The sequence below is a fragment of the Dipteris shenzhenensis genome, chromosome 10 (genome assembly GCF_047967505.1).
Source record: "Dipteris shenzhenensis isolate YYH24624 ecotype China chromosome 10, Dip_SZ_1.0, whole genome shotgun sequence".
In the NCBI taxonomy this organism is placed as follows: domain Eukaryota; kingdom Viridiplantae; phylum Streptophyta; class Polypodiopsida; order Gleicheniales; family Dipteridaceae; genus Dipteris; species Dipteris shenzhenensis.
Window position 1 is genome coordinate 4308506 of NC_141605.1, and position 15659 is coordinate 4324164.

At 44.4% G+C, this 15659-nt stretch overlaps 1 protein-coding gene across 1 annotated transcript in view; it reads right to left on the reverse strand.

Moving 5' to 3' along the window:
* Nucleotides 1–4077: 4077 nt before the first annotated feature.
* PBF1 (N-terminal nucleophile aminohydrolases (Ntn hydrolases) superfamily protein) overlaps nucleotides 4078–15659 on the reverse strand; it is a 47518-nt gene continuing 35936 nt past the window's right edge. The window contains exons 6-7 of the mRNA XM_087380427.1: nucleotides 4410–4496; nucleotides 4078–4292 (exon numbers count right to left, since the gene is read on the reverse strand). Coding sequence (XP_087236553.1) covers nucleotides 4218–4292; nucleotides 4410–4496 — 162 coding nt within the window. The 3' untranslated portion in view covers nucleotides 4078–4217. The remainder of the gene's footprint in view (nucleotides 4293–4409; nucleotides 4497–15659) is intronic.

Below are 15659 nucleotides of genomic sequence, written 5' to 3' on the forward strand. Positions count from 1 at the left end.
GAGATGAGAACCATCTAGAGGGGTCATCTTCACTTTATTTCTTTCTTTTCACTTTCTTGATTCTTTTACTCATGGCTTCGATGTTCATGTTTTTCTTAATTAATGTGGACATGGTACATTTTTATTTTCATTAGCAACATCGACATATAAACCACAATGATGCCCATAACAACTTCATCAAACATCCTTAAAGCAAACAAACAAGCTGCCAAATTATTGGCAACCTAGAAACAAACTCTCACCATGCCATCAAAGCAATACAAGTCGTATGAGACATTGTAGCGCTATTGGAGGAATGATCCTCATCGGAACATTCAAGTAGGTGGGTTGTGATTGGAGAACACATGCTGGCTAGTCTACTGTGATGGCCCATGTATGAAGCCCGATGTGATTGGTGTGCTGAGGATGTGGCATACACTTGGTAGTTTGGAAGAAGCAACTAGACGTTGTATGGCGGTGATAACAAGCAGTGATTTCAGGTAGCTTCTACAAAAATCCTCCTGGTGACGAAGTTTCGAGTCTCTTTGTCAGCGCCACGCACCATAGCTTTTAGGGATGGTCTCTTATAGAGCAGTTGCTCATCAAGGTAGTAGCGGCGAGTCCATTGATTCTGTAGAGTTAGTTAGCATATTTTGATGTAATAGAAAGAATTTGGTCGCAATCTCATTTGTGCTTCCGATCTACACACTTTCATAGTTTGCAGAGATTCTGAATTAATAACGTATAAGTGACGAGTAATTCTCATTTTAGGTGCTTCTCCAAACTCCATCAGTAGTATCAGAGCAAGTCGGTTTAGTGGCCTGGAGAATCAAGATTGGATTCATAGGATAGAACTATATGAGAGATTGGTATCCATGAGTGGGATAAACACAGTGTCGGAAGCCTCTACATCAACGGTCATATTTTGGCGTGGAAGAACAAAAGACTGAGAAGCAAAGTTCGTAGGCATTCCAAGAGGTCGTTGGAGGTGTTGTGTTGTCAACTCTAAGCCGAGTTGGATAGTGCGTAATAATTTGCATGCATGGATTCCCTGAAGAAGACAAGTGTGAGGCATCAATTGTTAAGTTTTGGTATTAATGTTGCAACCTGGCAATTGTCCACCAAGCTATGGTTCATGCAAAAAGGCTTATGGGGAATTGTCTCTGGCATGGAGAAGGAACCGACCACAAGTGAAGCAAAAAAGCGCACATGGAAGAAAGACAATGGTGAGGCTATAGGGATGATGGGGAGAGCCCTAGGTGAAGATTATTTTCCACCATCTGGATGTATCAAAATCTACAACGGCTAATTGGACAATACTTGAAGCTCTGTTCGGAGTAAAAATGTGACACTCCAAGGCCAATTTGAAGCAGCAGCTATATTATGTACACATGAATGATGATGAAGACTTGGCAACGTACTACATGCAAGCCTTATTAAAGCAACTCCACGAACTCAACTCAAAGGTTGAGGATGACAATCAGAAGGCAGTACTATTGAAGAGGCTACCCTCTAGGTATAGTGAGACTGGTCGGATTTTAAGGCTGTATGACGAGGCAGACTTATAATCGGACTGTGTGGATTATTGATGAGCGAGGAGAAATGCGAAGAGTAACTTTCCTCTAGTGATATTGCTTATATTGCAAAGGACAGAGAAAGGCAACTAGAGATCTAAGAGCAAATACCTGTGCATGTTACTACTACAGAAAGCCAAGCCACATTAAGAGATTTTGCACCAAGAAGCAAAAAGAAGAGGCAACAAAACGAGGGAAGACCAATGCTTGCGTTGAAGAACCTTTACCACCGAATGATATGGCAAGTTTTGTTTCAAATAACCTGCATGATCAAGATTGGGCTTTGTAAGTCATGAATGTGTTATAGATTTTCAATGTTGTGTTTTGTCATGGTTGTCTCTATGTAATGGTCATTGTGTTTTGGCTTTGATGCCAATACCAACCTACATAATTAGAAGATTTATGTTGGGCTATGATGCCTAAGTTTTTTTAAGAACTATGATGTCCATTGTTTCTTGAGATCCTCCCTATTCGGATCAAGGGAGGGTGTTGGAGGAATGATCCTCATAGGGACAATCACGTAATGGATGGTGTGAGTAACTAAGGTTTAGAGGTGGGTTGTGATTGGAGAACACATGCTAGCTAGTCTATTGTGATTGGCCCATGCATGAAGCACAAGGTGATTGGTGTGTTGAGGACATGGCAACACTTCGCAACTTGGAAGAAGCACCTCGATGTTGCATGGCGGTGACAGCAAGTGGTGATTGCAAGCAACTTCTACAAAAATCTTTGTGGCCTATCTTTGTCGAGGCCACAAGCCACAATGCCGCGCACCATAGCTTTTAAGGACGGTCTCTTGTAGAGCAATTGCTCATCAAGGTAGTAGGGTCCTTGGTCGAGTCCATCGATTCTGTAGTCAATTAGCATACAATTTTGTCTTGTAATGCCAACAAAATTAGTAGAGGTGAGGTGAGGCCGAGAGTCGGGTTGATTTTGATGTAACACAAAATTTGGTCGCAATCTCATTTGTGCTTCTGATCTGCATACTTTCATAGTTTGCAAAGATTCCAAGTACATATTGTGTGAATTAATAACGTATATGTGAAGAGTGGTTCTCACTTTCACTTCTTCTCCAAACTCCATCAGTAGCAAGTGAGCGAATGCTAGATAGACACCAACCTAGAGATGCATTTAAACTTGTAGAGGGAGACAATAGAAGAAGCAAAAAGTTGTTCACAACGTTGATAAAGCAAAAGAACAAGAGAATTCAAAGCTTTCAATTAACAAGCAGGGGGAGCATGTAGCAATTACAAAGTGACTATTCACAAGCCTTCAGGCATCTCGCAAGCTAAAGGAAGCATGCATGTCCACCCAAGTGGTGGTATGGAATGAATCATGCAATACCACTAGAAAACTAGCATATGCTCAATATGACAATCGTAAAACTAGGACAAGCTAGCCTTGATTACGAATTTCCCAAATATATCATATTCTTCTATTTTCTTTGCAAAGCTTTCGCTCTTTGAAATAAATGTACACTAAAAAATCATGCTACCAAGTCCTTTCAGTGCTTTACCTTGTTATATCCAAAGAGCAATTTTGAGCGAAAAGAAAAGCAAGCAACTCAACGTAAGAAGTAGAATGTCATTCTAAAGGCGTCGAAATAAATCAGCTTGTGAAGGCCTTGAATGTATTCCAGCTTCATATCATCTCAAAACAGACTATCAAATATCTAAAATCTTTGCAAGGCTACCCTTGCATCATTGATCAAACCCAACCACCCCCACAAGGAGGCGCGAAATCCTCCCCTACACACACACACACACTAAAAGGGCTATGACAACCTTGAAGCTTCCTAGGTTGAGCAAGAATTGACCCTTGTAAGCTAGAACTAGTAGCCACTATCATCCAGACTACAAACAAAAAGCTCGACAGTTCAAAGAGCCATAATGTCAATCATGGTCCTGGGATTGTGGTATTTGATCTATAAACCAGATCTCCCCTAAAAGAGCACTGCCTGTGTGTGACCCTCAAGTTTGTAGCTGTTGAGAAAAAAAATTGCTATTCCATCTTGGTTCAATTTTTGGAAATAAGAAGAAAATGAATGTATGCCTTAAGGCAAGAATACAGCTAGCCTAACAAGTTAGATTTCAGAGACACAATTCTAAAATAGAATCTACCTCAGCTCCAATGCCCCCACATTACCGATAGGGTACGTAAAAATTTCCTTGACCAACATGCCCTCACTAAAAATCTTACAAAACATTACACAGGAATCCTTAAGAATACAAAGTATTGCATTGCAGATTACAAAGTATTGCATTGCAGATTACAGAACGCATGCTAGTTTTTGCTAACAGGTACCTACCAGCGATCATAAGAAAGATGACTGCGTCAAATCGTTGTTCTGCTTGCACTGGCATATCTCGAGCTGTATGTAATCTATATAATGTGACTCCAAAAAAAAACCACAGAAAGACAGGTATAAACACACACACAGAAGAGAGAGAGAGAGAGAGAGAGAGAGAGAGAGAGAGAGAGAGAGAGAGGGGGGGGGGGGGGTGTATAGGAGCCTTTGCACCTATTAAAAAAACCTGTCTAAAACTCTTATTGTTTTGAATGTACTAATTTTGACAACTGTGCTTTAAAGAAGTTGAACTGTTTCATCCCACTACCTACCAATAGAAAATTAAGAGAGATTTTCAGTTCTTGAGACTGATGAGATCAATCTTTTCGTAGATCCATGTACTGACGATTTATTCCATCTGCAGTTATTACCACTATCTCCACACCATCACCCTGCAGAAAATTATTCTGTGTTAATCACTCTGTCTAGGAGCGTACACCTTTAATCGATTCAAAAGGATAAGAATATGCACTGAGAGAAACTGTCCACTTAAGGGAAGTAAAACAGACTGTGTAAATGTCTCTTTCTGCTGCAGAGGCAAAGACATCCTTGATAAGATCAACAGCTTCATTTTCACTTAAAGGAGTAGCAGATTCCTGAAAAGCAGCAACATGAATAAGTCAAAACCAGTCAATCTGCTATACAACTTGTATAGAAGGGCTGTAATGCATGTGTGTTAATTACTCTCAGTGGTAAGAGGGAAGCAAGTTAATGCAGAAACAGCTTATTGTATGTTGTGGTGGTCCTGATTTACATTATAAGAATCAAAGCAACTCAAAAATAAATCAACATATGCAATCTACAAATGGAAAGATAAATCCCTTTTCATCGCCACTGGAACTAAAGGCGAAATACCTGGCTGAATGGATTTTTCCTAGAATACTGTTCGCATTTCCTTTCAGCTTCCTCTTCTGAGTTTCTTAAAGGATAAAGCATCTTAAACCAATTGTAGAAAGACCAACAAACCCATCATCCGGAAACGCACCATCAAACATCCAAATTTTATTGTTATTCCAATACAGGTCCTTTAAATATAATCAATACTCGTAACATGTCTTGAAGCTCCATTGAACGGACCAGAATGTACTCCACTTCAAGTACATCGTTTCAAGTAAACACGTCAATACAATATGACCTAGCTCTTAGGACCACTCTGAAGTGCACGCTTAGAAATTTAAGAGTCATGATACCTTAAACCTTTAAGTCATTGCCTTAATTCATTCCATCCCAGACTTTCTTGCCATTGCCTTTGGCAAGGGGATCCTTACCAGCTAGCTCAGGCTTCATGCGTAAAGTAGCCACTCGACTATATCTTATGCAGAAAGGTCTTTGGAGTTTAGTCGATGGTACAGAAAAGAAGCCAGGGTCTGCATGAGATTTGCTACCATGGAGCCAAAAGAATGACAAAGCAATCGGGCTGATTGGACGAGCGCTTGGACCAGATTACTTTCATCATATTAATGTAAAGAAATCAGCTACTGAAAATTGGAGAATTCTGGAAACACTCTTTGGCATGCGCATGAAGCATTCTAAAGCGATACTAAAGCAAGAGTTGTGTCTTGCTTCCTGAGATGCTCAATGGAGGCTAAGTCACGCCTCAAAGCTCTCTCTCTCTCTTGAAGGGAAAACACAGCAGAGTTGAAAAATATATGCACTCCTACTTGTACAAAGACAAGGGAACCTATAGGATTCAGTCCATATTTAGCCATATCAGAGATGTTTGAGTCAATGTGAGGCATTTGTATGATATCCAACACAGCCTACTCAGGTTGTTGTTGTTTATTACAGATATCAAAGATTCAGTAATACTACGATCCAAGAAACTACACGATCAAGTTCACAAAACTCTAGAGGATAAAGTCCTCCACCAAAAGAATTTCAATCTTTGTATATAAAATCTTTCAAGTTTGGAATTTATGGGACAAACAAGTCATCTATGAATCTCCTAACCTCACTAAGTTTATGAAAAACTATTGGACAAGTCTCACAAGAGACCAATCGTTACATAAATTCAAATTCATAGTTAAAATGGTAAAGTTTGCCAAGCAAACTGCTCCTTTAGTGCCCATCGGAATATTGGAATAAAGAGTCTCCTAGAGTTACGAACAAATTATTCAAAAGAAAGTTTAACCAACAAAAGACATCTTCCACCTACACCTTTTTCTTTTTCAAAACAAGGTCTATTTCATCCAACAAAAATCAAGATGCAAGTCTTATTTCTCTGTTAGAAGTGTCACTGACCCTCCAGTGAACCCACATATGAGGAGGACAAGGGGGGCACATAGGGAGTTTAGATGTGTACTGCGCATATGTCTGCAACTATGTGCTGGACTGGTGCATCTCAAAGAGGAGCAGAAACAGCCGTGATGGAGGACAGTATGTCTGCATGGCAGAAGCAGTAGTTGGAATGCACTGCCAGGGCTATTTATCGGCCTGGCAGTAGGCGACGTCAGCAGCAGCATGTTCCAATCCAAACAGGTTCAGTCACAGCACATACCAGTCGGTCTTTTGGAGCAGGACCAGTTCTTTGTCTGCACATTTTAGTCTGGTATTTTCAACAGACTGGCCCGGCTATTTTTCGCAGGGTTCACTGGAATTGTTCATACTCCCGAATTCTCCTGGTAAGATCTTCATTTTTCAGTGCAGAGTTTGAAGAGATCCACCATTTTGCCTTGAATATTTTCATTTTTGGCCTAGAGCTTTTCATTTGTCTTCTGTACTTGCTCCACAGCCTGCTGCTGGTTGATGGAAGAGGCGGAGTTGGTTGCTTTTTCACACACCTTACTGAAACGGTGTCTCCGTTGGAGGGCACCTTCCTTCAGTATGTTGGAGCAGATACCATGTTAGCCTGTAGGGACTGTTTGGACAGAAACCCTAGCACAGCGAAATGAACTCAGATCCTCACTGATCTCTCTCAGGACAGAAGCGTGCACTCACTGAAATCACGCACTCACTGAAATTTCACACAGACAGTACAGCATAGAGAGCAGAAGAACTCAGTACATTCATGCACGATTGCGGGACATCTGCTGAAGGATGAGCCAAATACATCCAACCAGAGATGCTGGCAAAAAAGCAATCAAGGACGATTGCTTCCTACTGAGAACTACAGAAGAGACAGATATGTGAGCACTCCTTTAGTCTGCGAAGCATTGGAGATGAGAAGAAAAGGAATCTGGATCAGAAGTTCTACTATGACAAAGCCAGGCCACATAGCAAAGGATTGTCGGAAGAAAAAGGCATATCAAAATCGGAAGGAAGGCCAAATGCCCAAAGAAGAGTCAAAGTCAGATTCAACAAACATAGCAAAAGAGCTCTTTCTAGTCATGGAGCACTGCTCAGCTCCCACAGTGAGTGAGGATAGCAATGACTGTTACACTGACAGCGGTGTCTAACAACAAGAATTGGTTCAAAGTAGCACCTACGGATTCACATGTAACTGTTGGGGACAGCAAGAAGTGCTCGATAAAAGGAATCAAGAGCATTCCATTCACCACAGATTCAGGTGAAGAAAAACTACTCACAAATGTTCTTTATGCTCTTCATTTGTGCAAAAATCTTCTGTCTGGTAACCAGATCACAAAGAACAGGATGAAGGCTGAGTTTGATGATCGAAGAGTGTTGATCCAATCGAAAGGACATAGGACAAATGCTGGCAAGAGGAACAGAGGAGCATCGGTTGTAAAAAATCAGGGCTTTAATGGCCCAAGTGGATACACGTAATTCATGTGGCATGTTAGCTATGGATCTTTCTCAAAGATGCAAAGAGCTGGGCTAGTGGATGGACTTCGAGTGGTTCCAATGATCTTCCTCCTCCGGGGTCTATCAACCAAGTCCCAAGTGTGGTTCTTCAACATGGCTTCAGTTTCTACTTTCATAGCAACCTACCGTCCTGGGATTCCCTTTGCTTCTTCAAAGGTCCTTGGTTCGAGGATCTTTTGGATTTAAACCATCAAAGCGTAGTTCAGGGTAGGGGCTTCTCCTTACCTCCAAACTACTCTCTGACTCCTGAATCCTCTATCGTACTACTTTGGTAACTTTCCAAGTCTATCAACCAGGTCCCAAGTGTGGTTCTTCAACATGGCTTCAGTTTCTACTTTCATAGCAACCTACCGTCCTGGGATTCCCTTTGCTTCTTCAAAGGTCCTTAGTTCGAGGATCTTTTGGATTTAAACCATCAAAGCATAGTTCAGGGTAGAGGCTTCTCCTTACCTCCAAACTACTCTCAAACTCCTGAATCTTCCATCGTACCACTTTGGTAACTTTCTTTCCTTCCGTCAAGGTCTGTCTTGTTGGCTTGGGTGTGTAGACTCTCACTCTAAATCTTCAGTTTCTGTATCCTTTGTTTCATTTTCTTTCGTGATAACAAGCCGTGGTCTCTAGGAACAACTGGAACTTCTGTGCAACTGCTTGTCGCTCAGACTCTGTCTCCTGTAACACAACATTTCTTTGCCAAGGCTTTCCATAGAGCAGTTGAAGCACCTCATTACACGTATCGGCCTTGGCCCACAGTTGAGAAATTAAGAGGGTGTTAGAAATGGACCAACATAGGGTACGCACAGCAGAAGACTAATAAATTGCCCAGGAGCTCACACAGTGGTGTGGGGTGTGGAATCACAAACTTCTTAAACTTATGTGCATAGAATAGATGTGCAGAATCATCAACAGACAATCAACCAGCCAAATCACCAAAATCATATATTTCCGTCCAAAGCTATGGACACAATACAAAAGAGAGAGATCCAGAGTCCCACCAATGGTGTGGTCCTCTGATCTTACCACAAGGTACTCCTCCTATCTGCTGGCTATCTCTAGACTCGAGCCCGCGTGCTCCACCTCGAGCTTCTGTAGACTTTCCGTCTAGATCCCTTCCACCTTGCTGTCTTTGCACCAGCCTAGATGGGCAGCATCCTCGGCTAAGTCTGCAGCTATTGTTTTCTCTCTTCTCCTCCAGTGATGAGGCCCAACACAAGCTCCCGGCTGCTCCCTTCTGATGGGGCTTTTCTGCTGCTCCAAGTGATGAGTGAATGAGGCCCAATGGCCTCTTTATATAGGCCCAAGGCCTGCTCCAAAAAACCGACCAACAGCATCGTTCTGGCCAACCCAAACAGGCCGACCAGTCTGCTGAAAAACCGCCCTTAAAGGGCTCTCATTACAAGGGCCCTTGGCCCACAACACTAGGGCTTTGGCCCTCCTATATATTCAGGGTCCATCCGCCCCAAACCTGCCGCAAACAGTGCGCCTCCATATCCTAGATCCATCGCAATCTGTCCCAGACTATCTTGCCTCTGCTCCAGGCTTGTTCCAGCTCTAGGGCTTCTGCCCGAGCTCCGTGCATGTCCCTTGAACCAGCCATACAGCAGGCATCTGTAATCCGTACAAATCTACAATGCTTCCGTACTATTCTGGCCCTCTGATCTGCCCATAACAGCTCTAGATGTGCTGCCTACATGACAGCCATGATGCTGTCTATGTGGCAGCCCCTTTCCCTCTTTTTCTGTGGGGTACTGCCCTAGGTCTCCCTCCCCCATGCTCTCCTCATATGGGGGCTTACAAATGGGGAGGTGACCTTTCCAACAGAGGGGGTGTTGCAAGTGTCAATGACCCACCTATGAGCAGAGAACAAGGATCAGAACACATAGGGAGTTAGCCTTACCTGGGGAAGGGTACTGCACATGTGTCTGCAACTATGTGGCAAGACTGGTTGCATCTGAAAGAGAAATAGAAACAGCAGCAATGGACGACAAAATGTCTGTGTGGCAGTCACCTGCCAGGGCCTATTTATAGCCCTGGCAGTAGGCGACATTAGCAGCAACATGTTCCCTACCTCAGAGCTGGTACCATCTGGTTTTCTAGAGCAGGACCAGGTCTGTGCCTCCAGATATCAGTCAAGTATTTTCAACAAACTGGGTCAGCCAAGGTTCAGCTCTCCACGTTGCCTATAAATAAGCACCTTTCTCTTGCACATTCCCTGTAGCAACTGAAGCCTCTGAAGGCCCCGCCAACCAAAGGAATGTTTACATATCTGTCTCTCAATAGAAAGCAATCATCTTTGATTGCTATTTTACCCAGCATCTGTACCTAGATGTAGTAGTTTTATCCCTCTCTATGCTGTATTGTCTTATTGTCTGTATGAAATTTCAGAGTGAGGGCTCCCCCCCAGCATTCTAGAGCAGGATGCACCGTTGGCTTTGGGAAGGTAGGCGAGGTCCAGTGGGATCCGGGAGAGTGGTTTTGGCCTTCCAGGGTCAGCCTCACGGAGCGGGTGGACGAGGTGCCCTTCTTTTCTTATACCACCCGGGTTGGCAAGAGGCTCCAGATGGACACTTTGACGTGGACCCCTTCGAGGGAGAGGCATTGGGTGACCCAGAGGGTACCCCCGGAGGTCCATTCAAGGCTTTGGACTGGTAGCCGAACTTCCTATGATGTGCTCGAGGATCGAATAATATTAAGCTCCAACAAATTCTAAGCTTGGCTCAGCCAAAGTAATATTGAATTGTTGAGAAAAACTAATTCGCAACCAAATCTGCTTCGAAATCAACACTTCTTGCAGAAAGTCATCCAAATAATTTCCTTTTAGGGGCAGCAAACAAGGCTGAATCAAATCCTCAAGATTTGAGATTATTGTGGCCTTGAAAGTCACAATTATAGGTGAGCAATCAAGGCTGAACTTCCTCAGTCTAATTTCGCTGGAATTCAGGGGCTGGTAGCAAGCCAAATCACACGTGCTTTGAGCACGAATCTGGAGCAAATTGATAAAGCTAAACAAGCTAAACTGAATAGCAATCAAATAGGGAACTCCTTGTCTATTCAAAAATTCTCTTTACGGCTGGGTATCTGCTGTCTTCTATAATTCAGCGACGTCCCTCATCAATCTGGTAGTTCTTTGGATCATTGCCACCAAAGAAAGTGGCAAGGCTGAGCTCTGATACCGACCCCAAACTCAGCTTCTATAATCAAATTGCAGCCTTCTAGTTAAATCACACTTCAGAAATGTTGACCACAAATGGCTGGAATCCGAAATGCAGTATCAAGAATCACATCACAGCACTCTAGAGCAATGTAGCTGGAAATCCCGAATAGCAGGGGGAGAAGTCATCGATTGCGCTGGAATACAATTTGCAATAGAGAAAGAGTGTGGGAGCAAGAGAGAGGGATAGAACAATTGCAGCAATCGGGTCATGAGCTCAAAAGCCCTTAATTTATAGACTAGACCAGGCAGCAAGAAAGAATGTGTCTTTCCCAAAAAGTTGGAGACTTTCCCAAAAAGTTGGGCTTTAATGCTTTTCTCCAAAAAGTAGGCATTGCCTAATTTGCTTTTGGCTCCAACAGGCCCTCCATCCAAGTGGGGTACCACTACTTGTCTTGGTGGCTTTCTCCTTTAAAAGTGGGCAATTTAGCACTGTCCAATGTCTTATACACCACTAACAATATCCAACATTTTAACCCATTAGTGGTTAGTCAAATGCATGCATTCATCTCCCTTTCTATTTGAAGTAATAGATCATGATCACAAAAGAGCTTGTAGCTGTGTCAACTGTAATGGAGGAGCTGCTCGGTGAGCTCCCCCCCTCTGCCCGTGGCGGCCTGTAGGCTACCCGCGGCTCTTGTTTGCTCCGCCCGCTGCACCCTCCTCCTCGCCGCCTTTCCTCCTTGCCTTGCCCTCGTCCACACCCTCGCCCTCGCTCCGCCTCGCCCCTCCTCCCTCTCCGCTCCGCCTTGCCTTCCCCCGCCCCCCGCCCTGCCTTCTCCCGCTCCGCCTCCCCTTACTGCTCCCCCACCCCCGCTCGACCCCTCCTTCCGCCTCCTTGCCTCCCAATCCCCTCCTTGCTGCCTGGCACCTCCTCCCGCCACCACGCCCCCCTCGCCATTCCGCCTCCCCTCCACCTTCTTCTTCTCCTCTTCTCCCGCCTCTCCCACCCTCCTTCCTCTTCTTCATTCCTTCCTCCTCCTCCTCCTCCCCCTTGCTCCCTCCTTCCTCTCCTCCCCTCTACTTTCCCTGCCGCCCTCTCCTTCTCTCTCCTCCATCTCTCCGCCTTGCCTCGCCTCGTCGTCCTTCTTTCTTTTTCCTTTTTTTCATTTGCCTCCCTGCAGCGGGAGCATTCGTGTTTGTTACGGTGAAAGAAAATCTTGGTGGTGACCTTTGGTCTGGCCAGAGAGGCTCTATGGCAGCACCCTCGACTCCCACAGCCGTTAAGGTTCTTCTTTTCCCATCTGATAAGCAACAGGTACAACAGGCAGTTCAATCTCTCCAAGACAAGGCGCTTGTGGGCAGAATTGTGGGCCTCACGCCTACACGGAGACATGTGCGAGAGTGGATCCAGGCGAGCTTGACATTAGAGGGCGACCACATCCAGGAGGTCACCATCTATGGACGAGGCGTTTTCCTCATCCCGCTGAGCTCCCCTGACACCGCCTCGACACTTGTGGAGCAAAGCCCCATACTCCTTGGCCCGCACCTTATCTACCTCTTTCCTTGGTATCATGGGTTCACAGTGGAGGACATGGATACGACACACCATGTTCCACAGTTTTCAGTTACACTCCGCTTCCCAAGGCTCCCCAAGGAGTATTGAGCCATCCTCCCTTCCATTGGTCGGGCATTTGGCACAGTGCTTGAGTCCCCGCCAAAGACGACCGCCTCCGTTTTAGCAGATGATGGAGTCCCCAGGATCAGACTGGTGGTAGAGAGCCCGGAGCCCCTCCCAGAGTTGATCCTTCTCGAGACCCTGGAAGGGGGCACGCTTCGCCAGAGGGTGGAGATCTCCGAGTTACCAGGCAAGTGTCTTCGATGTAGACAGTGAGTCACCTCGCCAAAGATTGCCCCCGTTGCCTCCCTCGTGCGCCTCCCCCCCTTCCTCCACACAATAGGCAGAGTCAACACGCCCGAGTTCAGCACCCTCTTAGGCAGGAGCAACAGGAGTCCTAGACCCATCGGAAGGGAACTGGACACAGGTTAAAAAGAAAAAGAAACCAAGAAAGCAGGCCCACAAACGCCACAAACAAAGGACGAACCGCAGGGAGATGGACAGGGTTGACCTAGAGGCTTCGAAAGAGGAACATCAGGAGCCACCTCCCCCAATAGCAGGGGCCACTGCCCATCCAGTCGATCCTCCAACTTCGAAAGTTCAGCATCCACACCCACCCTTGCAGCAGCAGAGAGCCCCAAGAGCTCCAGATGCAGCGATGGCGGAAGCCGCAGACGCTAGCCCAACGAGGGCCGTGGAGGAGCTGATCCAAAGCCCTAACGAGCTTGATCAGCAGGGGGGCCTGAGGTCACCCTTTTCCCTCCTCCTCCCCCTCCCTCACCTCCCCCCCCTCCCCCAACCCCTCCTCCTCCTCCTCTTTGTGAAGAACCAGCCCTCTCAAGAATGCAAATGTGTGCAATGCATGCAGAATTTGAATGCCGATTGGCCCTCCAATGGGGAAGGGCGCCCTCGTGAAAGTACTTGTTTCTAATTCAACCTACATGCAAGGTGTGTGTGAGATGGCAGATGAATGCAAATGTGAATGAAAAATGCTACGTGAGATTCACAATGAAAGGGTGATACCCTTTCATTAATGTCCCTTGAGATCACTCAAGTTCCATCTTCCCATTTACACCTACCCTTAGCCTATGACCCGTGCATCTACCATTCAATGCACCTTAATGCACCCTTCTCTTCCTATTGCCCCTAGGACCTAGACACGTGTGTGCACATTTTTGTTAATAGAATAAGTATCACATGTCCAAATTCGATGCCGTGTAAAGCAATGGCTCCAGCTTGACTAGTCCTATCTACTCAGATGATCCACTGCCATAACAAATCAGTCGGTGTCCATCATAAATACATATACATGTTACACCATTGGCGTATAATATATAATAATGTTTTAATGTCTACTAATCACAGATTAGTGATTTCTCTTGTCATGACACTCCCCCCTACTTGAATGGGCAGAAGACCTCTTCTGGATCCTCTCGTCTCTTTCTCTTGCGTACGCTTCTCTTTTACTTCTGCATTTGCATCTCCTCTTCATAATCTTCAAATAATCTTCTCTTGGTAGTACACGATCTCTTCTAAATCAGAACTTAAATCTCATCTTCAAGTTCTGGTTCCTCTTGATGCTGAATATTCAAAATGCAAAAATACCACTGCAGTGCCTCTTAAGTATCTCTTCATGCTCAGAATCCTCTTCTGAATACTTAGCTGCTGAAATCTCTTTACAGTAACCTGCTCAATAAGCTGAAACACATTCTCAACAAACTTGTCAATATTATAACGATTCTCTCACCCAAATGTTTCATTGAACTAGGTAGACCTTGGCTATGGATGATTTTGCGATGGAGAGCTACTTAGTCTATAGAAACTATAGACCTTCAATCTCTTTTTCCAACTCTTCTATTTCAGCCCTATTTATCCTATCAGACACTCTACACGGAGGAGAAAAATATTTTTCTCTGTCCATACTCTACAATGAATATATCTACTCTCTATTCAGTTCACACATCCATACACCGGTGTTGGCTGAATGGATAGCATTTACTCTTGCATCGTAGAGTCCTAGAATGAGGAGGTAGAAGCCTCACCCTCCTGCTTGGATGCTTTTCCTTTCCCTTTTATAGAATTGGTTTTGACAATTTTGGCTAATAGAGTAGGACATTTATGCCATGGATGCCCTAGCTTATGTTTCTTACATCTGGAACATTTACCCTCCTTAATTAGCTTTTTCTTCTCATCGTCAGTCATGGAAGAAAATGGTATCCATCCACGACGTGATTGGCTGTTAACATTTTGTACAATAGCTTTCTCCTTTCCTTTGTTGAAGGGTTTACCAGGATTCAATTTCCTCTCAGCAATATCAGCCAATTTAGTGAGGTCTTTCAAGGTGGTTGGGTTGAAAATTTCAACCTCATGCCTCACTTTCAAGGTTAGGGCTGCTAAATACTTCTTGCTTCTATCATCCTCGCTCTTCTCAGGTAACTCTAAAGAGAGTTTCCAGAACCTAGCTGTAAATTCAGCGTTACTCTCGTTTTCGAATTGCCTGAACCTTTCCCAACGGAAGGTCAATTCTTCTTCATGCCTCGGAGGCATGAAAGTGGCCTTAAGGTGCTCTACAAATTTGGACCATTAAAGAATAGGCTCTTTTCCCCTTTGTGATAAGGATCACCACATCAAAGCATCCTTTTGTAGATGCAGTGTAGCAAGAGCAAGCTTCTCATGGTCGGTCTTATCTTGATGGGCAAAATATAGTTCAAAATGGCGAATCCAATTGAGGATTTTATCCACCTCTCTTCTTCCATCATACTTTGGGAACTCTATTAATAATCTCTCGGGGTTGGAATTTAGCTCTCTTTGAGGGGGTACTTAAATCGTCATCCCCAAAATTCAGCACTCTCTTCGTTCCTAATTTTGTCATAATGGACTGTTCAATCATATGGCTAAGCTAAGAAACCAGCTTATCAACGGGAGACTCCTCTCTCCCTCCCTCTTGCACTTGGATTATAATCCATGTGTACGGGATTTTGAGTTAAAGGCGTAAACTCAGCACCTTGCTCTTGGATAAACTCGTTTCTCCCTTCATTTCTGAAGGAAAACTTCCTATCAAGAGATTGTTGAAGGAGAGATGAAGGTAATTCTATACGTGGGTTATCATACTCAATATGTGTAAAACTCTCATCTACATCATCCTCTTCAGGAGGAGAAGATGGTGTTCTCTCCCTATCTCCTTCAGGTAGTGGAGGAAAAAGGGCAAGTTCATTATTAAATATCCCTTCC